The 26201-nt window shown below is 42.1% G+C and overlaps 3 protein-coding genes across 3 annotated transcripts; 2 read left to right on the forward strand and 1 right to left on the reverse strand.

The window, feature by feature from the left end:
• The first annotated feature begins 739 nt into the window (after window positions 1–739).
• tars3 (threonyl-tRNA synthetase 3) lies at window positions 740–12814 on the forward strand. The gene is made up of 19 exons (XM_010878471.4): window positions 740–1105; window positions 1531–1617; window positions 1789–1976; window positions 2524–2647; window positions 3234–3358; window positions 3734–3851; window positions 4014–4078; window positions 4557–4635; window positions 4730–4876; window positions 5543–5641; window positions 5816–5982; window positions 6235–6397; window positions 7074–7211; window positions 7357–7434; window positions 7894–7994; window positions 10022–10126; window positions 11504–11576; window positions 11742–11856; window positions 12225–12814. The coding sequence occupies exons 1-19, from the start codon at window positions 776–778 to the stop codon at window positions 12371–12373; spliced, it is 2451 nt and encodes an 816-aa protein (XP_010876773.2). The 5' UTR covers window positions 740–775; the 3' UTR covers window positions 12374–12814.
• Window positions 12815–12951: 137 nt separating this feature from the next.
• Window positions 12952–17187, forward strand: tm2d3 (TM2 domain containing 3). Its single transcript, XM_010878479.5, has 6 exons — window positions 12952–13083; window positions 13530–13625; window positions 13708–13868; window positions 14813–14987; window positions 15097–15172; window positions 15848–17187. Exons 1-6 carry the CDS (start codon window positions 12987–12989, stop codon window positions 16011–16013), a joined length of 771 nt encoding a protein of 256 aa, XP_010876781.1. The 5' UTR covers window positions 12952–12986; the 3' UTR covers window positions 16014–17187.
• Window positions 17188–20810: 3623 nt separating this feature from the next.
• larp6a (La ribonucleoprotein 6, translational regulator a) lies at window positions 20811–25585 on the reverse strand. The gene is made up of 3 exons (XM_010878494.4): window positions 24791–25585; window positions 23281–23479; window positions 20811–22837 (listed from the first exon to the last, which is right to left on the reverse strand). Exons 1-3 carry the CDS (start codon window positions 25507–25509, stop codon window positions 21716–21718), a joined length of 2040 nt encoding a protein of 679 aa, XP_010876796.1. The 5' UTR covers window positions 25510–25585; the 3' UTR covers window positions 20811–21715.
• Between the last annotated feature and the right edge of the window lie 616 nt (window positions 25586–26201).

The raw sequence follows: 26201 nt of genomic DNA on the forward strand, positions 1-26201 counted from the left end.
TCTTGTCTTTTCTTTTTTACAGACTACATTGTTAAGTATATGGCCTTATAAATTTCAATGATGGCTTTTATTGTGATAAAGAAAATGTTAGTGCTGCCAGCATAATATCCTGCTGCTAAAATAACGCTAATGAAGCCTCGTTTGACCATCACTAATACAACATCGAATATTGCCCTCTACTGGTTTAGTGAAACTAGATTCAGTGAAGTTGGTACAGAATCGCTTGAGCATTTCTTTTGCCATTGTATTCATGTAACCATTTTCTTTCAGGGACATAAAACCATGTTTGCTATTGTTTTTATCAATAATCAGAAAACATGGGAAAGAAAATTGGTAGAGACATCCATCTGAAAATTCAAGATGGTCTTGCAGTTTTTGATAAGACAATATTTTCCGTGAACAATTTGCGTTGAATTTGATTCTCGTCCTCACTAAATATTACATTAATGACCCTGGTTTTGTTATGTTTATTATTTTTTTCGTTAGGTTTTTATGGTTGCGGTGTTTTTAAGCTTATAATATGTAGTAAGTTGTCAACACGTTTCTCTATTATGAATTGGTATCCTTTGATGTATTTATTTTCAATAAAAAACATATCAAAATATCAAAAAACAAATCGAAAACAAATTCAAGATGTAACGGTTTTACAGCAGTTGTGGCTGTAAAAGTAATTGACCTTGGTGGTCACCGACAATTTACCCAAGATACATAGCGGTTTCGATCCTCTGCTGGATCGCCTAATGACAGAACGACTGAGGACCCTTCCCACTTGCTGATGAAAGAGATAGGTAATTTAAAGATGGCGGAGTGCATGGCAGCACGTTTGGCCGCCCAAGAGGAGCAGATAGAGCTCCTTACTCGGGAATTTAGTCTCTTACGAGACGGGCTAAATAGTGGTCCAGAAGTCGCTACCTTTCTCGCCAGTTCTACAGAGCTGGAGAGCCTGCGAAGCGAGAATGAGAAGCTCAGATACCGTCTAGTGCACCTCCGCCGGGGTCTGCAGGAAGAATCTGAACTGGAGGGACAGGGAAAGCTGGGTACAAATGTAGTCCAGGGGAAAAAGAACGAGAAACAGCATCAACAACCCAAAAAAAACACAGATAAGGTAGTTAACTATGAACCAGTTTAGTGAATGAAACGGTGTGCTTGTTGTGTAAGCAGTTGCATATAGTAACTAGCTAGCTAGCTTACCAATAAAAAACAACAACAAAGAATTTCTGGTCGCCCTATTCCAGCTAACTGTAGTGAATGGGTGAGCCAATATACATCCATCTCCCAACTGATACCCAGATTGCTAGGATTTTAACTTAGCTAATAGTTGGCCAGTTATGTGCGTAAAGTTCACTGAAGATTTTTATGGAACACCTATGATAGTTTTCTTGTGGTTTGCACAGAATGTCAGTCATATATGAACCGTTCACACATGCTGTGGCTCATTAAGCAATTGCTTGCTGTTTCCGTCATGAATGATAATACTACAATGTTTGTTTTTACTTATCAACCAGCCCTTTGATTTCCCCTCATGCACAGGTAGTAATTAATGATACCAAACCTGCTGCTGACAAGAATAAGAAGGAAAAGCCACAAAAGGCACAGGGTGGGGCCTGTGCTGGAGAGGTAATAATTATGAACATTACTTCCCAATGGGCCAATACCTCATCTGTGCAATCAGCTTCTCTTCAAAGTTGTGCAACATCATAAAGAACATGTTTTTTCATACCAAATAACCAAATTCAGCCACTTGTTTGTCTACCTAAGTTTTTATTATCACTGAATTACTCCTTCCAGCTGAAACCATGGCCTGGCTACATATCAGAGCGCATGCAACTTTATGAAGAGCTGAAGAAGGAGAGTGATTTACTACTGGCCAGGAGAGCTTCACAAAGTCAGCCCATCCATGTCGAACTGCCCGATGGACACAGAGTGGAGGGTCTTGCCTGGGTCACCACCCCCTACCAGCTTGCCTGTGGGATCAGGTATGGGATCTGGAAAACGTTTTGGGATGTGTAGTCTACAGAACTCCTATGGTCTTTGTCATGGTGAAATTGACCATAGACGTTTGCAGCACAAGAACATTTGTGACCAAGCTAGGACCATTATGTTTGATGGCCCGTCAATAGAATTTGATATGAGAAAGTTCCTGTTGTACAAATTCAGGTTGGTCCCTGCCTGCTTTGTTCTGTTTAGCAAAATATTTTGTAACTAAAAAATATTTAATTTAACCCCAGATGCCTATTTTTTCAAAATTGTTTTCCTGGGTCCTCATTGATTTGTGTTTCTCTATAGTTCATGTCCTGTAGAAGAAATCTAGGATGATAACTTAATAAAACCTTCCCCCTTTGTGTTCACGAGGGGAATCAAACAGAAGCAACCAGTGAGGGAGCTACTCTTTTAAAGTTTTTTTCTTCTGTTGGCTGCGATTTGCACTAGGATTACACCCCCAGTTGCATCCTCTTTTTGCCATTGGTTTATATCAGCATGTGAGAGCTCTGTGGTGATGCTGATATATTGTATCTCTCTTAGTCAGGGCCTAGCTGACAATGCTGTGATTTCCCGGGTGGATGGGGAGCTTTGGGACCTTGACAGGCCTCTGGAGAAGAGCTGCTCACTTGAGATTCTGCGCTTTGACAACGACGATGCCCAGGCTGTGAGTATGAAGTTCTCACAGGCTCACTGACTCAGATCTCTATAAAGTTTACTCTATTTCTGCCTCGGCTCATATCTTACTAGTGACTCCTTGTGGTGGCTTGGGTGCCTGTGAGCTCAGTGGAGGTAGGAGGCAGAAGAGTGCGTTTCTTCCACGTGCGCACTCCTGCCCGGGTCTGTACTTACTGGTTAAGCGTGCAATGTGATAAGATATTTCTCAACTAAATAAAAATCAATATGCTGTTTCCCAAATGGCTCAGTGGTCTAATTCTGTGCGCCACAGTACACATGTCATTGCCATCAGGAGTTATAATCTCTATTGTGGCATACCGATATACATCACTTTTTTGTTTTAGTTACACTTACGCTTGCACAAGGATTTGATTCATCGCTTTAATTTCTGGATCAAATTAATTACCATTTTAAGTGCAATTCCTTTCAATTTGCTTTTTCCTCACCACCTCACTTTGATTAATTTTGACCCTTCAAGTTTCAAAACGAGGGTTAAAGGACAGAGCAGAGAAGATGTAGGAGTTCAGCTATTTAAACTGAAATAAGGCAAAACTATTTTTTTTTTATTGATGCAGGTCTATTGGCACTCCAGTGCTCACATCCTTGGTGAGGCCATGGAGCGTTTCTATGGAGGCTGTCTGTGTTATGGACCACCCATTGAGAATGGCTTCTACTATGACATGTTCCTTGATGGACCCCAGTAAGTGACTAGCAATTATTAAAGGCCCAATAGGAGATGTACGTATTTTTGTTCTTAATGGTAATTCCACCAACCAATCAGGTCTGTGTACGGTATGTACAAATCTTCACACAATGACTTCTTAACGCCCACTCAGACTAAGCATTTCAAGGGCTGAAGGAGACTCGGGAAAGATATTATAGATATGTAACACATGCAGTGATTAATTTGGCAGTGTTATTATAACAAATAAACTGGAACACAGTTGGAAGCCTGCTTTTTATTCCAATGTCATTTACATACCAATAAGCAGTAACGATACAGAGCTGATATAGTGAGTAAGCTATAACGCGTGTGTTGTAACTGAGTGTTTAACCTGTTTCCTGTCTTTGCAAGGTCTGTGTCGAGTACTGAGTTTGGCTACCTGGAGACACTGTGTAAGGCTGTGGTGAAGGAGAAACAGCCCTTTGAGAGATTGGAGGTCAGCAAGGAGACCCTGCTCAGGATGTTCAAGGTGAGAAATACCTCTAAAGTGCACTTTGTTGACATCTCTCCATCCTATGTTGGAAGACTGTTGCTTGATTATATAATGTTATATGTTTCTCATTGGGGTTGTGAGTAAACGGGTAGCGATTGATACACATTTTTCATCAAACTTTTTGCATCCATCTTTCAGTACAACAAATTCAAGTGTCGCATTCTGAATGAGAAGGTTACTACACCCACTACAACTGTCTACAGGTAAGTGGGCATTCTGCCTTATCACTTGGGTTCTCGACTGTTAGTATTGCTGACTGTTGGACTCTTTTGAAGTGTTAATTATCCTTGTGATGCGGTTTTGGAAACATCAAGCCATCTACTGTCATATAAAAATAACCCTTGGCCAAATTAAAAATATGTAGGTATATGTAGTGTTTTCACCACTTTTGACACAGTTGCAGCCAACACTTCCTTCCATTGAACACTGATGTTTGGAGAATGCTAGATGTCAAATTAGCTTGTGGTCACCTCTGTCTTCCACCTGTATACCACAAACAAGCACTGTAACATGAAAATATGACCTTGTGGAAACCCTAACCTCCTAAAGGTGTGTAGTAATTTAAGCTTTTGTTTTATAGGAATTTAAAAAAAAAATTACGATATGAAAGATAAGGTAATCATGTTTCTCTTAATACTTGCTTACCCCTGTTCTGCTAAAATGAGTTATCCCCTATTTTAGATGTGGCCCTCTGATTGACCTGTGTCGTGGGCCCCACGTAAGACACACAGGGAAAATCAAAGCCTTGAAGATCTACAAGGTAGGTGAACCACACAGGCAAGACTACAAAACCCAATGACCCATGTTAGAACAACGTCACAGTATTTCCTCTGATTTCGGCTCCTCCTCCACAGAACTCTTCTACATACTGGGAGGGCCGCTCGGATATGGAGACCCTACAGCGCATTTACGGAATCTCCTTCCCAGACTCAAAGATGCTGAAGGAGTGGGAACGCTTTCAGGAGGAGGCCAGGAACAGAGACCATCGGAAGATTGGAAAGGTCAGTCCTGCATTTGGAGGGACCTTGATGTGAGACAGGTGTTCTGTTCATGTGTTTTTGTCTGCGGTCCTGCATTTGGAGGGACCTTGATGTGAGACAGGTGCTCTGTTCATGTGTTTTTGTCTGCAGTCCTGTATTTGGAGGGACCTTGATGTGAGACAGGTGTTCTGTTCATGTGTTTCTGTCTGCTCAAACCTATGAAAGAGACGTTCATTTTATATTATTATCAGTCCCTTTTATGTGACTTGCAAAACTGTCAACTTTGCCAGTGACAAATACAAATGAGCCTTTACCCAAAGTAGCCGTAACACTGCATGCTCAGTTTGATTGCTGTGGGTGTTTCCAGTAGGGGGTGCTGTGTGTACGTCTGATGGCATGTCACTGAGTCATACGTGCAGTCCAGCTGGTCCTCAGGCTGTCTGGATGCGTCCCCCCTGTGGGGGAGACAGACAGCAGCAGCCCTCCAGCCCAGCCAGTACTGATTAAAACACATTTTGCTCTTAGTATTGTGGGAAACTCAATAACTTAGGTGCTACATTTAGATGTCTGAGGTTGTCATTCACAGCTGCTGGTATGTGATGTAACTTCCCACAAAGAGGAAGATCTGCCTGTGTAAATTGTCTAAATATCTGTTAAGCTTCTTGGTTGGTCTCCACTGTACAATAGGAACAGGAACTGTTTTTCTTTCATGACCTGAGCCCTGGCAGCTGCTTCTTCCTCCCACGTGGTGCCTATCTGTACAACACTCTCACTGACTTCATCAGGGTAAGACAACCTCGGCCAAAGAATCAATATGTCCAACTTCTGCCAAGACACAATAATGCCCATCTGTAGAATTTTGCAGCATGGTTATGGACTGTTTTGTTGCTTTTTCACCAATTGAAAGAGTATTGAATGATGTCCCTCTCCTTGTTGTGCTCTGATGACTATGCTGTGCAGGAGGAGTACTGTAGAAGGGGATTTCAGGAGGTGGCGTCTCCTAATGTCTATAACAGTAAGCTGTGGGAGACATCAGGCCACTGGCAACACTACAGCGACAACATGTTCTCCTTCCCTGTGGAGAAGGACATCTTTGCCCTGAAGCCTATGAACTGTCCTGGACACTGGTAGGCACCGCTAGGCCACTTTTCCCTACACAAAATTAGCATGTTCCTGGAATAAAAGCCAATCTCATTGGAGAATATCCCTAACTTTTTATTCCAGAATTATGCGTCATCTTTTTCTGGGAGGCCCTGTATGTTATTAGCTTGCTTAAAAGGAAGGGACATTGGTTTCAGCTGTACCTTTCATCTTATCAATCGCTACCCTCTTTCCCTCCACTTTCTCCTCCTGGATCTTTTCTTCCTCTCCTTCCTCAGTCTGATGTTTAGCCACCGGCCTCGGTCCTGGAGGGAGCTGCCGCTGAGACTAGCTGATTTCGGGGTGCTGCATAGGAACGAGCTGTCGGGGACACTGACTGGCCTTACGAGGGTGCGCCGCTTCCAACAGGATGATGCCCACATCTTCTGCACCATGGAACAGGTTGATCACCAGACTACTTATGGCTGTTGAATCTTGACTACTGCAAGTCACTACTTTCTGACATCCACTAGAACTCTATCCAGACGTCTCTAATGGTTTAAAACTGCAGCTTGAATTTCTCACCTCCACATCAGCACATCACCAATGTCCGTTAAACTCCACTGGCTATCTGTCTCCCAACACATTGATTGAAAGGTCGACACATTGGGACCGTTGGACCTACCAAGCCCTATTCCACCTATTAGTCAGATGTTCTTCTCCCATGCCAACCCACATGCTCATGCTGTTCGTGTACACCAGGCCACCAAGTGATCCCTAGGTCCACGTTTGAGAGCAGGTCCACTTTTCTGAGCTCTTAGGCTCTTGACTTAACTTCCTCCCTCCCGTCATTGATGAGTCTGAATTCAATATGTTAGTCCTTTCAAAACCCATATCTTTTCGAAAAGGCACCTACCATTAAGCCCCCGCAACACGCTAACAACACCCGCCCACTCATACTGAGATATCATACTCTCTCTTCCTTCAGTCTTTCCCCTCTTCAAAATGTTTAGTTTATTTTTCTACTTTGTAAAGCATCTCTGTACTTGAAAAGCACTAAGTGTCATGTTAAATAATGATTTAACCTCCTTGCCATTCAAATGACCAGGTGTCTGTGTTCACTTTCTCTGTCCTGCAGATTGAGTTTGAGATGAAAGGCTGCTTAGACTTCCTGCGCTGTGTCTACGACATCTTTGGATTCTCTTTCCAGCTGTACCTTTCAACCCGTCCAGAGAAATACCTAGGAGACATCGCTGTCTGGAATCAGGCTGAAAAGGTAGAATTCGATTATTCAAATTGATCCGTCTGCATGAAACATTCATGCCCATTAAATCTTTCTGAAATGTTAAAGAAAGAAAGAACATTTGAATGAATTACTACCACATTATTAACCAGGATATATTTTTAATGTTATTTGAAAGCAACTGGAAAACAGCCTGAATGAGTTTGGAGAGCCATGGAAACTAAACCCTGGAGACGGTGCATTCTATGGACCAAAGGTGTGTATTACAGCCACAATTTCCCTGGTCATGCTAGATATTCTCTTCATCACTTAAATTAAATGAGGTATAGAACTCTCATAAAATCTGTGCATTACTTATACAAAGCTCTTCAGGTCTGATGTGGACCTTAAGAATTCAGAAAGTAGAATGTATACCAATGAAGAAATAACACAGATATACTGTACATCCACTGCCCAAGCTAATGTTATATGTTTTCTTCCCATCATCTTTTCTGGGTTAACAATTGCATGTGCCATTATTACTGACTAACGTATAATGATTTCAGAAAAACCTAGCCTTTTCTGCTTTTGATCGTTTGTTGAAAAATTTTGTTTTTTATTTTCTGGCTAATAATAATCACATAATAGCAAGATTTTTTCCCCCCATTTTATTTTAATTGGATTTAAAATCTTTAGGTTGGAAAACCATGTAATACCTTTGGTTGTTCCTTTTCAGATTGACATTAAGATCAAAGATGCTATTGGGCGCTATCATCAATGTGCAACAATTCAGTTGGACTTCCAGCTTCCTATCCGCTTCAACCTGACCTTTGTGGGGTGAGTGGTTCATATCTCCCTGCATCCTAAACTGGCTTGCCTCTGAAACAGATCCTGGAAGTGGTGTTAGAGGGCCAGTAGATGGTTATTTGATAAAAGTGATTGAGGACATTGCCCTGTCTATAGAGTACAGTCTTTCTGATGAGACGTTAAACAGGTGTTTTGACTACAAAGCCCATGGCTGTTATTGTAAGAGTAGGGTTGTTAACTCTGGTTGTGCTGGCAACATTTCCAGTCCACCTATTATCCCAAGCTTCAATTTAGCTCATTCAACCTCCTTTTCTCACGTGTGTGGCTCTTCCCCAGATTTTTTCTGTATATGACAATGTGTTTGGAGTCAACATATTTGTTAAAGAAGGGATTGAGTGCTAATTTAACTCTAATAGGTTTTCTCCTGAACACTGTACAATAAGATGTTTTATTTAAAAGTTCTTTAAGGTCAGGTATTTTTAGTAAGGTCAAAGAAACTCTATGAAGCTCAATAAAAGGATTTAATCAATCATATTCATACAAGTCAACTTATACATAATTTTTGTCAGACCGCGTAAGCGGAGCCGGCCAATAAGAGCGGATGTCTCAGTGACTGTCTGACTACCCTTTGTTAAATAGCGTAGTGGTTAGAGACACGGACTGCAATGTGGGTGACCAGGGTTCGATCGTCGTCACTGACAGAACATAGTATACATTATGATTTGTTCAGGATAGACAAAAACTTTGCTGGCTACAAGCTTCAGTAGCTACATTATAGTAAGCCTAAATTAAAAACGGTTATATTGCGACTATTTCTTGTGGATTTTAGAAGTACGCTTCCGTGCGTGCTTTTTGGGGTAAGATAGACCACAGCCCCTTGTCCAGTAAAAGAGGAGGGGTTTCCACGATTCTCTCGTCTTTTTACTTGACGAAAAAGTCACCTATATTGATAATTATTGTATCAATGTAATTCACAAATGAAAGAAAAACTAACGTTGTTGTGCCATGAAATGGCTTTGGCAATTAGTTTGTATTCAGTCTCACTAGCAATTGCTCAATTCAAGTAGTAAGTATATACTAGTAGGCCTATTACTGGCTAACAAAAGCCATACAGTTCATAGATGCTGTTTGTGGTGGAAGTAAACTTAATATGAAACAGTCAGTTCAACACAATGATTAATGGTTGATTAATGGTGTCTAGCTAAATATTCAAACTTGGCGTGATGTTAATGCGTGACAAAATGAACTAATGTCGAGACGCAATTTTCTGACGAGGTAGTATGTCCCAATCAGTCCCAATACTGGCATACTAGCTTACAATATACAAAACAGTATGTACTTCACCATCATCCACGAAGTACGTACTTGAAGTACGCGATTTGAGATTCACCAATGCTTTAAATTTCCTCGTAGTTCACATAGTGTAGTGGTTAGATATTCAACTGTTATTGTATGGACAACCATGTACAGTCATTTTTTGTAAAAGAGTACACTTTAGTTCCATTAATGAATGTTCTGTTGCCACGTTATTTCAGCAAAAATGTAACAATATATATCAACAATATAATACCATGAATCTCATATATTTAAGAGAATAATACATGACATGACCCTTTTATATTGTTATTGTTTTCTAAAGAAGCAAACCAGCCATGGAGTGATTGGAGTCATTGTTTTCATTATAGGTACTGCATAGCTATTAGCTAGCCATCTGCAGTAATCTTTGTACATGAGTACACTTTAGTTCTGTTAATAAACATTCTGTTGTCCACGTTATTTCAGTAAAAATGTAATGGCTGAGGTAAAAGTTGCATTCCCGCTGTTTAAATAGTGTAATGGTTAAGGACCCAGTCTGCCACATAGAAAACCACGTATCGAAACCAGCCAGGGACAACAACATTCATCCCTTTGAATCACAGGCTGGCTGAACTAGGCTTGCCTGGTTCCTTTTCTGCTTTGTATCAGTGAGACTAACCTTTAAAAATAAAATGAATTAATATTGTTTAGATGCTGTGACTGATATTAGTGGTGTACCCTGCTAACCCTGTGACTTACAGAAAGGATGGGGATGACAATGCAAGACCAGTCATCATCCATCGGGCCATTTTGGGATCAGTGGAGAGGATGATAGCCATCCTCACTGAGAACTACGCAGGGAAATGGTGAGTAGACTACAGACAGGACCAATTATTTTACCTTAGATGAAGTATCATACACTAGAAAATACACTCACCTAAAGGATTATTAGGAACACCTGTTCAATTTCTCATTAATGCAATTATCTAATCAACCAATCACATGGCAGTTGCTTCAATGCATTTAGGGGTGTGGTCCTGGTCAAGACAATCTCCTGAACTCCAAACTGAATGTCAGAATGGGAAAGAAAGGTGATTTAAGCAATTTTTAACGTGGCATGGTTGTTGGTGCCAGACGGGCCAGTCTGAGTATTTCACAATCTGCTCAGTTACTGGGATTTTCACGCACAACCATTTCTAAGGTTTACAAAGAATGGTGTGAAAAGGGAAAAACCTCCAGTATGCGGCAGTCCTGTTGGCGAAAATGCCTTGTTGATGCTAGAGGTCAGAGGAAAATGGACCGACAGATTCAAGCTGATAGAAGAGCAACTTTGACTGAAATAACCACTTGTTACAACCGAGGTATGCAGCAAAGCATTTGTGAAGCCAAAACACGCACAACCTTGAGGCGGATGGGCTACAACAGCAGAAGACCCAACCGGATACCACTCATCTTCACTACAAATAGGAAAAAGAGGCTACAATTTGCACGAGCTCACCAAAATTGGACAGTTGAAGACTGGAAGAATGTTGCCTGGTCTGATGAGTCTCGATTTCTGTTGAGACATTCAGATGGTAGAGTCAGAATTTGGCGTAAACAGAATGAGAACATGGATCCATCATGCCTGTGCAGGCTGGTGGTGGTGTAATGGTGTGGGGGATGTTTTCTTGGCACACTTTAGGCCCCTTACTGCCAATTGGGCATCGTTTAAATGCCACGGCCTACCTGAGCATTTTTTCTGACCATGTCCATCCCTTTATGACCACCATGTACCCATCCTCTGATGGCTACTTCCAGCAGGATAATGCACCATGTCACAAAGCTCGAATCATTTCAAATTGGTTTCTTGAACATGACAATGAGTTTACTGTACTGAAATGGCCCCCACAGTCATCAGATCTCAACCCAATAGAGCATCTTTGGGATGTGGTGGAACGGGAGCTTCGTGCCCTGGATGTGCATCCCACAAATCTCCAACTGCAAGATGCTATCCTATCAATATGGGCCAACATTTCTAAAGAATGCTTTCAACACCTTGTTGAATCAATGCCACGTAGAATTAAGGCAGTTCTGAAGGCGAAAGGGGGTCAAACACAGTATTAGTATGGTGTTCCTAATAATCCTTTAGGTGAGTGTATGTTGCCTCTACACAGGATTTATAGATTCTGTGTTATTTATATATTTAGTGTGAATGAGTGTTTTATTTTTATTTGCTACTTAGCCTTAATGGGTTTCTTCTCCAGGCCCCTCTGGCTGTCCCCAAGGCAGGTGATGTTTGTACCTGTCAACCCTACCTGCGAAGAATATGCTAAGAGAGTAAGCCTACCCATCTACATCCCAAACTTTTCTTCCTTTTTTATTTCTACCATTCACGATGCTGCTCCTATGTCATTCGACGACATTCTGAATTTCTGCCTATTGGCAGTTTTGAAACCTTTTTTGATGAATTTGTAGTTTCTGAATGGCCATTCTGTCCTTCAGTTATGTGAACAGTTTACAGAGGCTGGGTTCATGGCAGATGCTGATCTCGACTCTAGTTGCCTCCTAAACAAGAAGATCCGCAACGCGCAGTTAGCTCAGTACAACTTTATCCTGGGTAAGGAAAACTGGAAACTTTTCCATATAATAATTTTAACTATTTGTGTATTCATGACACCTTGGCCTAGGTGTAGCCCAACGGTCTATTCTGCTCACATTGGTTCACATTCTGATCCAGCCCACTGCTGTTTAATCAAAAACTCTCCTTTGTCTTTCCCCAAGGTTTCTGTTTAATAAACTGAAATATATTCAATACTCCTATTTTTTGGTGGGTTTGTGAATCCCCTGTAATATTTCCAGATTATGTAAGATGACAAAAAGATGATTGCACTCCTCTCTACTAAGATTGTTGTTGTTAAAATGTGAGTGTTAGGGCAGCTGTGATTTGACAGTGTGTTGACTGTGAGTGGCTTTGTGTCTTGGCAGTGGTTGGTGAGAAGGAGAAGCTGACTAACACTGTGAACGTGCGTACAAGAGACAACAAAGTTCATGGAGAGCTGTCCGTCTCTGAGGTACAGGCTCGTCTGGCCCTTCTGAAAGAGTCACGCTGCCTGAATGCTGAGGAGGAGTTCTAATAAGATCAGGATCTCAGCAGGTCCCAATTCTGTGATATTCTCAGTCACAATAGAAAATAAGGGAAATTATTTATGAATGCAAGAGGTCAGTGAGAGAATTATGAAAATGGAAAGGGGTAGAAAAGTATGAAGTTAATGAAATGAGAACTGCCAATTGAAGTCTCTAGTCAGACTGGCTGAGATTGAACCCTGTGAGTAATAGTGTTTCTACATTACAGTGTGGTTTGTTAGAGCACTGGAGCAGTCAGAAGGCCTAGAAAATAGATTGTACTTTTAAACGTACAGAACGTTCTTGTATTTGGAGTTGATTACGTATGTATTCTAAGTATAGAATGTGGTAAAGGAAGATAGGAATGTTGTTGAGGTTGAAAGAAGGCTGCAATGTAAGCAAAATTAAACGTTCTGTAAACAAAAGTATTGTAAAATAAAATACTGCCTGAACCTTTTGCCTTATCTCATTCATTGTTAACCATATATAGTACTTGCGTCAAGTTGACACAAAAAAAACACATTTGACAAGTTCTCTGACCCTAAAATATTGACAGGAAGAAAATAAATCGCGCGTCCCCTTTAAATCGCGGATTTTTGAAGGTTGGTATACGTCGTTATTGCAATGGCTACCAACAGTCAGATTTGGCGAGTTCGCAGTCTGAAAGCCCATGGAATCGTAATACTGTTAGTCTTGGACCTTTGTTTACAATGTGTGACCGGTAAGGCTATGCAAAATCACAAATGCTAAAAATAATATTTTTATATTCCAGGGTAGGCTTCATCTGTCGAAGCTTGCCAGCTAGCTAGCAAAGCGATTGTTATGTTAGCATTCGTAACCCAACGACGTCAGATTCGGTTTACTCGCTAGCTGTATCTGGCTAGTAGAAACTAGTAAACGAGCGAAACAGATAATGGCGAATAATATTCACACACTGGTCAGTTTAGACAACTTGCTGAATTTTGATCCTACCTTAGAGTGTTTAGTAAAGTTTGCTATTTACACAACCTAACGTAACGTGCTGTAAAAGTGTAACAACATAATTAACAGCTAAGCTACCTACACTATTATCCGGGTGCTGAAATCCGTTTATTATTATTTTTAATCTACCTGAGTATGTTTAGCTACTGTACCCCTATCTTTGCGCACTCCAACTATGTCTCTCAGGGTACCTTAGTTCTCCACACGTTGGCCAGGAGCCCCCTTACAGCCGAGATGCTCAACCAGTCATCACCAGTCCGGTGGTTCCTGCTCCGTCGTCTGGTAAAATACATTCCGTGCAATGTTTTTGTAACATTCCTGAAGGTCAACGAGACTATTAACCATCTTCTACATTGTTTTGCAGCATCTCCCACAGATTCAGACAGCTATGCTTCCAAATGCCCTAGTGGGGGTGAATGCAAAAGACTGCCCGCTGACTGCATCAGCTGTAGCTATCACCACAACTGTAGCTATGGCAAACCTGCTTCTTTCTCTTGCAAGTCCAAGAAAGGAGTCCACTGTACAGTGAGTATAGTTGGCATAGGCAGACATTGCTGTGTGGCTGGATTTGAATGAAAGTGACTGTGCCAACATTTTCTGCCACAAATGCCCAGACATGACCAACTAACACGACATATTTTCCTTGGAACGTTTGTTATTATTATAAACCGTTGTCGAAATATTGATGTCATGGTGTATGTAAGCAATAAGGCACACAGGGAAGTGGTATGTGGCCAATATACCATGGCTTAGAGCTGTTTTTAGGCATGACGCATCGTGGAGTGCCTGGGCACAGTGCTTAGATGCGTGTGCCTTATTGTGCTTATAAACCAGTTACCAACATTGGGCACAGACATCACTTTACTGCTCTATGTATACAGTCTCATACACCATTGGTATCAGCCATTCAACATTCAGTATTCAAACCATCCGGTTTAAAAGGCACGAGGGGAGATGCCTTATTGCTCCCATGAACCCGTTGCTAACTACTAACACAATTAGAGCTGTAAAAAAGTGATGTGATATCATTGCTTTCGATTTATGTCTAATATATGTCCACTTTCAGCTTATCAGTATTCAGCATTTGTCTGAATCACAATAATTATTCTCCAATTATTCTGTATTATACACAATCATATTACTTTATCATCCAATTATTTGCAAAAGTTGATAGTGAACAGTGATTATTTTAATGTCATGATAAATATTAAGTTATCGCCCAGTCCTTCCCAAGCACCAATCGCTACGTTGTAACATTGCGGAGGGACTACTGTCTGTCTAACACTGACTTGCTTGTAAAAACAAGGCATTTCTTGTGTCATTAAAAAAAAGTGTTATAGTCTGAGGTGACTAGCTTTATGAATTTTCTAAATAAGAATAAAAATACACCAGTGTATAGATAAATACATTAGTCCCCTTGAGAGTTATTGGCACCCTGTTGTATTCAGTTTCTTTGTCTCTATTTACAGGGGGAGTCGGGGCAGCAGCAGAAGAATTTCTCTCTTTCCGTCACGTGTCAGTTCTGTTGGCAGCTGGACCCATCTCAGTACCGATGCTCCAACCCCACCAAATGTATGACAGTAGCCTGTCCTCGCAAACGCTACAACGCCACCTGCCAAGTACTGGACCACGTGCACTGCCTGGGTATACGTGTACTGTCCAGTTGTCTCTTGGTCATTGTTGTGCAATAACATTGACAGTGCACGGCATTCATTACAACAGCTTTTTTAAATAACATCTCATTTCATCTCAGGTAAGAGAGTATTTCAGAAAGGTTTGTACTGCAACTGGACAGGAGGGTACAAGTGGTCTACAGCTCTGGCACTCAGGTAATACACTTACACAGACACACACTGTTACAGGGCAGCTGAACCACACCTAAAGTATTTAACGTGTTAGAACAGGTCTTCACAACATTACTGACGGTTGATGAATTACTGTAAGTCTACAGTGTTTTCATATCTTGATCAAGGATAATATGATATCTTGGTCTCTGGTGGGGAGCTGTACATTAACTTGTGCTGGGGAGTATAACTTGTACACCATAGCTCTGCACAGTAGATGCATTCTTTCAATGACTGGGCGGTGTCATCATTATGGCTGTTCTCAAGGGGACTTCCACCAGAGCTTGACATCTACTTTTTTAACATTTGTCCCAATTCTTGTATGTAGTATTTTGATTAGCTTACATCTTTCCAGTAATGGGGAACACATTTACACAATGGTTTCTCCTTTTAAAGGACTTATATTTCTGATCAGTTGCCCTGTTAAAAGCTTTCACGTATTTAATTTATTACATTAATTCAGTATCACTTTGAGAACCACTAACCTAGAGTGATTGATCCTCTGCAATAAATTAGACAAATAAAAAATGATACCACTGTCTCAAAAGACTTTAAAAGTCTCAGTTGATTAAGAGCTTTATGACCAATTGACCAGTTTGTGCTCTTTGCTTGTACCAGTAGCAACACCGTTATGTTTTTTTAATTTTTTATTATTTGCAGCATTACCCTGGGTGGATTTGGGGCTGACCGATTCTATCTGGGCCAATGGAGAGAGGGTCTGGGCAAGCTGTTCAGCTTTGGAGGCCTGGGCATCTGGACCTTGATCGATGTCTTACTGATCGGTGTGGGCTACGTGGGGCCGGCCGATGGCTCCCTCTACATCTGAAACCTGGGGATCATGCTCGCTCACTCGCTCCAGAAGTCTGTGCGTGGAAGGGTTGATGCCCTTGCCAATTCAGCTCAGACTGCCTGATCCAGGCCATGGAGATGCCACCCCACTATCACACTGTCTGCCTGCCTAAACTCCCACTGTCTGCAACAGACTGACTTCCTCTCTCATCTGCCACCGGTGGAGTGTTGCTGTCAGCCTCGTCAGGTCCGCCTCTTCATAGACGTGTCAGATCATCAAGCCCCCTCATGTTTTACTGAGACTAATAGAAAATGCACCGGGCATAGCATTTTGGAGTGGTATGGTTGATTTATTTTGATATGGTGATGGGGAGGTAGCCACTGTTGAATGCATGGAACTGTACGCTAATCAGGACTGAGCTTTACGCTGAGATGTTATTTTTACAAGGAGTAGATGTGTGAAAATGTTCTTTGGAAATGGAAGCGGACACAACGATGTAGGTTCACAAGTTTAAACTGTGCTATAAAAAGCTAGTATCATCAGTGTTTTCTAGGTGTTCTAGTGTGTGTGAAATTCTTGGTCACACTTTTCAGCATTCAACATTTTGGTGCATATATAAATAAAATGGGTTTACTTCAGGCCCCTTTGACCATCTTTGGTATTTCATATTCAATATGGTGGTAATTAGGGCAGGGCCATATATGGTGTAAGGAAACAAGTACCACCTCGTGAAAACGGTTTTATTTGGTATTTGGAGAGTTGATATTCATTTAAACAATATTGACAGATAATAGTAATTCAATAGAACAAAATTCCTGAATGACACCTAATTACTTATCTAACAAAAATACAACAAATGCATTTCAGTGTGCTGAAAGATAGTAGAGGGTATTTTGTACAGATTTATTTTAAAATGGACCAACATCTCTGCATGCCCCCCAAAAAACACTTTAAATAACCTGTCCAACAGGATACATTTTTTTTGTGTCCCACATAGCTGCCAATTGTTTGTGGCTAATCACTAAGCCTTAAAGGTTATCTTCCATATCCAGTGCTTGAGAATGTGGCTGCACAAATTGGTCATCTAAACAGCTGCTGAAAATATGTTCATGTTTCGGAGGTATGACACCGGTTTTTCGGGTTGGAACACTGTAATGACAATGATGTATGTTTTTTTTTTAATGTAATTATTAAACAAGTAAAATGTTGAGCTTTGTCTTCAGCTTCTTGATATTATTTAGTATTGCAGCCATCAATTGAGAACTCAAACTGACCTTTCCTTTCATAAACACAATTATCTGTTGTTAATTATGTCATCCATCATTGACCAAGGATTCACCTCTACATGTGCTTTCTCGCACAGTCACAGCCTGGCCTTAATATAGGAATGCTATGTGAAATTTTTGAGGAAGTGTTTTTTCACAGGCCTGTCGAAATACTTGCAATACATTAGCATCTTGCTTTTAGTGTAAGGGTCATTAATATGTACACTGACTTAACTGCATTTGTTTTTACTTTGCTATAGTACAGTGTGTCTTATCTCTTTTCATTGGCTTATTTGTGTAAATTCTCCTCATTCACAGTTTCTCACTCCCACACCACCTACATTACGAGCAAACTCTCAAGACTGCATCACCGGCTGTTATGACAACCGCTCCGCCCGCGATCATATGGGTCTTTGCTTTTGGAGGGTGGTGAGGTGAGCCCAGTGCACACCCTGGGGCCACAATGCCTGCACTACAGGAAATTAATTTCAGACAGTGCTGTAGAAACCACACAAAGATGGTCATGGACCTTAGCCATCTGAGCAATGGGGTTTTTGCTGTGTTACCAGAGACCGTTCAAGAGCATAAAAGCTAGGACTGAGAAACTGAATAAAAGCTTTACCCCCAGGCCATCAGACAGCCATGGCTCCTTTTGCACACATTTTAACTCACAACGTCTCCAACATCTACTAACATATGTAAGTGATCAACATAATGTTGAAACCTTACCAGACCTCAAACTGAATGTGACTGACACAAATCTTTGAGCAGATTGGTTGTCAACACAGGTTCCAAAGCCATACAGAATGCAAAAATGTGATTCATGACAGAGTAGTAAAAATGCACCTAGATGTTCTGGAACAATGTTCTATAGACATCAGTCAAACTAGAACTGTCATCAGTCAAACTAGAATTCAAGCCTGATGGTGGCAGTGTCATGGTTTGGGGATGCTTTGCCATCACAAAAACCATGAATTCTCAATCAGAAAATTCTACAGGAGAATGTCAGGCCTTCTGTCCTTCAGCTGAAGCAGAAATTAAGCTGGTACATGCAGCAAGACTTATCTAAAATACTCAAGCAAGTCTATGTCAGAATGGTTTAAAAACAATAATTAATTGATGTTGTGGCTGGACCTGAAAATCTTTGCAGTTCATTCTTGTAAACTCACAAGTTAAAGCAGTTCTGCATGGAGTGGGCCAAAAATTCTACATAGCGCTATGCAAGACTTAATAACTACAAGTGTTCGGTTACTGCTAAAGGTGATGTTTTTTTTATCTAAAGAGGGCAGTTTTTCACATAAGAGCATCCGGTGGTGCATAACTTTAATAAGTATTAACAGTTAGTGTCGTTTTAAAGACCTGATAACCCTCAGTTCTAAAAATTTTCCCAGCGCTGTACTCCGTCTTCCAAAGCACAATTGATCCCATTCTGGTTCTTTCAGTATCTCACAAAAGTGAGTACACCCCTCACATTTTTGTAAATATTTGATTATATCTTTTCATGTGACAAAACTGAAGAAATGACCGATTTAAAGTAGCGAGTGTACGCCTTGTAGAACAGTGTACATTTGCTGTCCCCTCCAAATAACACAACACACAGCCAATAATGTCTAAACCGCTGGCAACAAAAGTGAGTACCCCCCTAAGTGAAAATGTCCAAATTGGGCTCAAATTGTCAATATTTTGTGAAGCCACCATTATTTTTCAGAACTGCCTTAACCCTCTTAGGCATGGAGTTCACCAGAGCTTCACAGGTTGCCACTGGAGTCTTCTTCCACTCCTCTATGACGATATCACAGAGCTGGTGGATGTTAGAGACCTTGCACTCCTCCACCTTCTGTTTGAGGATGCCCCACAGATGCTCAATAGGGTTTAGGTCTGGAGACATGCTTGGCCAGTCCATCACCTTTACCCGCAGCTTCTTTAGCAAGGCAGAGGTTGTCTTGGAGGTGTGTTTGGGGTCGTTATCATGTTGGAATACTGCCCTGAGACCCAGTCTCCGGAGGGAGGGGATCATGCTCTGCCTCAGTATGTCACAGTACATGTTGGCATTCATGGTTACCTCAATAATCTGTAGCTCCCCAGTGTCGGCAGCACTCATGCAGTCCCAGACCATGACACTCCCGCCACCATGCTTGTAGGCAAGACACACTTGTCCTTGTACTCCCCTCACCTGGTAGCCACCACACACGCTTGACACCATCTGAACCAAATACGTTTATCTTGGTCTCATCAGACCACAGGACATGGTTCCAGTAATCCATGTTCTTACTCTGCCTGTCTTCAGCAAACTGTTTGCAGGGCATTCTTGTGCATCATCTTTAGAAGAGGCTTCCTTCTGGGACGACAGCCTCGCAGACCAATTTGATGCAGTGAGCGGCATATGTTCTGAGCACTGACAGGCTGACCCCCCACCCCTTCAACTTCTGCAGTAATGCTGGCAGCACTCATACGTCTATTTCCCAAAGACAACCTCTGTATATGACGCTGAGCACATGCACTGAACTTCTTTGGTCAACCATGACCAGGCCTTTTCTTAGTGGAACCTGTCCTGTTAAACCGCTGTATGGTCTTGGCCACAGTGCTGCAGCTTAGTTTCAGGGTCTTGGCAATCTTTTTATAGCCTAGGCCATCTTTATGTGGAGCAACAATTCTTTTTTTCAGATCCTCAGAGAGTTTTTTGCCATGAGGTGCCATGTTGAACTTCCAGTGACCAGTATGAGGGAGTGTGATAGGGATAAAACCAAATTGAACACCTGCTCCCCATTCACACCTCAGACCTTGTAATACTAACAAGTCACATGACACCAGGGAGGGACAATGGCTAATTGGGTCCAATTTGGACATTTTCACTTGGGGTGTACTCACTTTTGTTGCCAGCGGTTTAGACATTAATGGCTGTGTGGAGTTATTTTGAGGAAACAGCAAATTTACACTGTAATACAAGCAGTACACTCACTAATTTACATTGTAGCAGTGTCATTTCTTCAGTGTTGTCACATGAAAAGATATAATCAAACATTTGCAAAAATGTGAGGGGTGTACTCACTTTTGTGAGATACTGTTCACTCAACCAGGAAGTCTTCCTATATGGAATCCTTGCATTCTGGAAGGAATGAACTCTGGCCAAAGGGAGTATTGCCCGCCCCCTCCAAAACATGCATTGTTAACAATAGCAAAAATAGAAAGAGCCTTCTATTGGAGTGAATTACCCAATAATTTGCTTTATTTCTTATGGTGAGTAATAAGAGCTTACCCTTGATTCATTCCCATACAAGAAACAATGTGGCTTGATTTCACTGGATCCTCCAGCTATAACCAGTTAGGTGGTTATAGTTTTGAACTTCCAATATAATATTGTGGCCCACTATTTGTACCACATCTTGTTCATATCTTTGCCAATTCTAACAATACGGTTTTGCGGGTGTTTGATGCAATAGGGTATTGATTTAAATAATTGCAAACTTAACACTTGACTGTGCTGGGAAAGAGTCTGAAATCCAAATGTCATTCTGCCCGTCCCTGCCCTAATCAGATTAAAGGAAAAAACTTGCAATGCAAAGTCCAATGCAATTTTAGTGATTTATTTTTTACAATAAGAAATGCTCAACATGTCAAGAGTTAAAGAGCATTTGTATTTTTCACGCAAAGTTAAACATTGCTTCCCTTTTATACCCCACTACCAGCATGCTACACACTGATAGAAACAGATTCCAGCCAAGGAAGGGCTCCCCAAATCCAGTATTTTCACTTAAGAGCTAGGAGAGTAACCCCTACAATGGAAGCTTAAGTTAGACTGCCAAGGCATACAGGAAAGATAAATTAAAAGGCAAAATAAGGAAAACTAGAAAATGACTCCATGTGTAATGACAATTCAACCTTATGGCAGGGGAGATTATGGCCACAGTTTGAAGAGATAGTAACATTGATACTCCTAATGGACAAATATAGCAAAAGGCATATTGTGATATCTTAATATCAACGTGTGTGCCCGTAACACTGTTCACACCATTTATACATTTACAACATACAGACAAGATGTTGAGATTTCCACACACACTTAAGACAGAAGACACTTCAATAAAAAAGCAAAATAGGGTACATGGAAGCTTGTCTTCACCCCACCCCACAAATAACACTTCAGATAACAATGGAGGTGACAAAAGCATTACTCTGGTACAGAATACAGTACTTAATTTTGAATTTGTTAGGTCTCCCTTAAATTAATATTGAACTCAAAATCAATCTAAAGCATTCATAAATTAGGCGTCACCCTATTTTAACCAAAATATTGTATAAAAAGCATAACAAGTACAGACAACTCCAACCATAACACTCAAAACTAATCTACAATCATTCAATGTGGGATGGGTGACAAACATCATAAAGAATGTCAATGTAGTGGTCAAAGGTCTGGATCAAATCTCATTGCTGTGTGCTGTAGTAGAACTGGGGCCATAGGGGGTACGAGTGTTAGGTTTGGGTGGCAGCAGTCTTCTCTCCCCTCTCAGTGACACCAGCGGTCACGTTACAGTGAAACCCGCGTGTTCCATCAGGCCCACGCGGTAGCCGCATCACACCAGGCGGAAGCCCGTCTGCACCCTGGATCTTTCGGCCCAGCATTGGGCTCCCTACTGGGCTGCTTTCCTGGGAGGCCACCTGCCTGCGCCTCTGGACCCAGGGGCTTCCCGATGGGGTTAGGCTGCTGTCAGAGGAGTAGTCCGCCCAGCGGCGACCAGCCTCAGGGCTTAGTCTACCCTCAGTAGCCAAAGGAGACTTATGGGAATGGGGAGATTTGCGTGGGGAGCAGGGGCTGGCCCGGGGACTAGACCAGGGGCTGGTGCGTGGAGACACCACTGGGCTCAGGTGATTGTTCTGGAAGCTGGCACCCCCTCCAGTGGGGCTTAACTTATTGACAGATCGGGACTTGCGGGCCAGTCTAGGGGAGGTAGGGTTGCTCTCAGTCTCTGAAGAGCTACACGCAGAGTCTTCGTGATACTGAAGCTCCCGTACCCGGCTGTTGAGTGAGCGGCTCTTTCTCATCCCTCCCACTCCCTCCTCGCGTTGACGCTGATCTTTAGGAACCTTCTTCTTGGGGGGCTTTGTCCCGATCAGCACCACTTTCAGCCCAAGTGATCCCACTCCCTCATCGCTCCCGACAGCCTCGTTGGCTTTGACCGCAGCTTCCACCTCCTCATACTCCACGATGGCACACTCCTCAGTGGTCAGCTGTGTGTAACGACCGCTCAGCTTCTTCAGGTCAGCTGGTAGGTCCTTTCCTGGCTTCAGCACCCTAACAGATGCAATGGCGCCAAACGTTCCAAACGCTTTCAGCAGCAGCTTCATCAGTTGCTCCTGCTGGGTAGCTCCGCCCTCACTGCTCCCGTCCCCAGCCCCCGCCTCCATCACCACGCCGAGCTCAGGCCAGCTCTGCAGATCACTGAGCAGCAGCATGCGGCTTGGCAGAGACTCACTGGCAAACACAGGCACTGTTGATCTGCGACGGACTTTGCGCCCCTCTTCATTAAGTTCAAGTATTGTTGAGTGGCGCAGAGCATATGCAGTTGTTCTCCAGTCTCGCGTCAAGTGCTTCACCTGGGTGGAAAATCATTTTCTGTTTAGTAATGATCAGAAGTCTGAAGTCTTTGTAGCATCCTGTATGACAGAACTTCCTCTATTTCAAACTTCCTGAAAGTCTGAAAGCCAGTGGCCTGATGGCAGTATGATAACATGCTTACAGTATGTAAGCATGCACAGAACAAGAATGTGAGTGCATTTTATAAACATTTGTAAATATTATTTGCAAAAAATGCAAACAGTCATTCTAAGTTCCCCTTACAAAACAGAAAAACATGTAAAGTATTCATGCAGCTGTGAAAAGTAGAAAATTAAACCAGGAGATTTAAAACTGACACTTCTTTACACTAATATTGGCATTGGGAACAGCAGTGTATTTCAGTTGCATTAAATCCTGTTGAACGCACAGGTAATTTGATATCGCAATGTCAAAATTATTTTTTTTTAAAATCGAATATTACCTTCTTGAAGGAGGTGAGCAATTTCACACTGACAAAGCCTAGTTTGTTGCGTCGGACATGTTTCAGAAGGAAGGCATCGTGCTCCAGGTTCTCATCCGACAGGTAGTACTCGATTTGGGCCACCAGCTTCTGTGTCAACTCAGGGTCTGGAGGCTGCCAGCTTTCCTCCTCTAGCTCCCCACCACTAGTCCCAGCGCCACTATGACAAACAGCAGGAGAAAGGGCAACATGCTAGTTTCATGTACAGAAACAAGGCCAAAACACTGATCAAAAAGCCTCAGCCATTACTCATAGCAACATGTTGGAGATAGGCCATTTCTATTCTTTCCTCCTTCTGACAGTAGAGACAAGCTGCCTACATGACCATCACATTGCACTCCTTGTCCAGAACCTTAACACCACAAGTGTCCCGCCAACACAAACAGAACTGGCTAGAAGACCACTCAATCTGAAGAGTGCTGTGTCTCACACAGTTGTATGGACAGAACACCTTGGAATTCACACAGGTATGCAGCCTGTGATCAGAAGAAAGGACTGAATGAAATTACTGTGTGGATGAGTCATCCTCCTCCAGCGATCCATCCCACACTGCCGGCAGCAGTAGGCAAGACACTAGTCCACCCTCAGAAAAACAGACATTATGATTGCAGCATCCAACTCTGTGTATTCAGGTCAGGGGGAAGCCCTTTAGACAACAAAAGATTTGCCGGCACAACACCTCCCACGCAGACGATGCCACTGTAAAAGGACCAATTATTGTTGACTGAGTCATCCAGCCGCAATTCTGTCCTGCCAGAATCATAGGAGGGTAGTGTAGTATCATTACTTTACTGGTGATTAGTTTACTGGTTAAGAGTAGCCTTTCCAGTGGACAAAACAAGAATGTTCCAACAAGTGCAAAATTATTTCAAGTGGCACATTGCCATTGCAAAACAGACCCAAAACATGGATTTTATAGAAAACGTTTCATTCACTACATACCGTTCTGCAAAGCAAACCGAATGGACCTCTATTCACCCATTCAAAGGTTTGAGATCTAGTGAACAAGTTGAATCTACTGTGCTGCATCTGGAGTAGATCAAATACAAATCCCTGAGGCGAGCCTTGAATACAACAGGGCTGCAAATTATTTTAGAATATCTCAATTAAACATACCATCATCTACCCTACATTAGCACAGGTCACTGGAACGTACAAGGGCAAAAATAACGGGAGATGACGCAGGGGAATTATGCGAAGTTGCCTTCGCCATCGGTGTCTGTAATAGCCAGGTAGCGGGCATTCACGTAAATAGGATTACCTACAGGTGGTTAGAAGCAGTATGGCATTTAACATAGCTCTTCACTGTGAAATTAAAGTGAACATAAAAATAACATGGTACACTCAAAAACGCATAAAGCTCTAGAACAAATACGTGCATGTACATGTGGCTATGTTTTCCCACATAAAATTGTTAAATTCAAATCATATAGCCTTGATAGTGTAGAACCGGCAAAAAAAAAGGCTTTACCTGGACTTATCATGTCTTCCGATTTCGTCTTCACTACAGCTTCCTCCGAGGAAATCTAAATTGTTTGAGGACACCTCCTCATCTGGTTCCTCGTCTTCAGCTGCCTGAATAGCCACTGTTATGGTAACTTGAGTCCCCATCTCCTGCAGGTGTTGATCCACAATAATCACTTCATCAATTTCCCGTCCCGTCGACGAATCTGATACAGATTCGATATGGGTCTGAAACTCCATTGTGGCACTGGCCATTTTACCCGAAATAAACGAGTTTTCTCCCGATTCGTTTGCTTCCTCCTCGGCTACAGCGTTGCTTTCCTTAAAGCCTGTGTTTCTCGTACTACAGCAATTGAAAGCGCCAGGATATGGGGCACATAAACCTCTACGCCTTTGACACCAGCGCTGGTGGACGGCCAAGGGAGCTCCGAAGATGCGCTCCACAGCGTGCCAGAGCCCCCAAATTCTACCCCACGGAGAACCCTGAGGTGGCGTGGAGCTAGCAGCTAGCGAGACGCAGCTAGAAGCTGGGGAGACCGAGGGGATGAAGCCGTCTTGTGTTGTTACTTCCTGATATGTAAGAGGCTTTTTGCTTTTGAAACGAGCTCTGGGATTGGGCCATGGCATCTTTCCACACTCATCCCACCAGCAAAACCCGAGATGAAGCCAAGAGGGAGGGAGGAGAAAATAGAGACAACGAACAAATACGTTAACCAACGCGTGCATCTTTTTGTTTCTTTCTTTTTGTCACTTTCTCTAGAAAGACACGGCTGCCATTCTACACGTGTACTAAATAGGGGAAGTAAAATAATATATTCCACGTGCTGTTTTCCAATTGGGGAAATTAAAACGCACCAATCATTACCCACCTATGTCAGAACCGACAAATTGGATAATAGGATTTTAGTATTAGGTCGCAGCTGAGTTTGTCGGAGGATTTGTAATGGTGAAGGACAAAAATAAATGACACTGTAGCACCGTATTACATGACCTGTTTTTTTATTATGATATGATGCGTATTGGTTGTCTTATGGGAAAAACACATTTGAAGAAGTCAGTATGGTTGTATCTACACATGCAGCCCATATGAAAAGGGGTATTATTGCAATGTGGCCGCGCCCCACTCCCGGAGCGCTCACGTAAAATCACAGAACTATGAATCGCTGCAATGGTTGTGCCATTTAAGTCAATTGTAATACTGAACAGGATAAAACAGAAACCAGTTGACGCATATTGCCTTCCCGACAATTTTTCATTAGCCCACTTCTCCTATATTCATGGGTTTCGACCTTCAACGTTTGAGAACGTTTTGATAATAGCTAACCCTAAACATTCACCTATCCTGCCACATTTATTCTACTAACCTTACTGGTAGTAAAATAAAATGCAAACACCTATCGCTCATGATCCTCTCACAA

The sequence above is a fragment of the Esox lucius genome, chromosome 2 (assembly GCF_011004845.1).
Source record: "Esox lucius isolate fEsoLuc1 chromosome 2, fEsoLuc1.pri, whole genome shotgun sequence".
NCBI classification, from domain to species: Eukaryota; Metazoa; Chordata; class Actinopteri; order Esociformes; family Esocidae; genus Esox; species Esox lucius.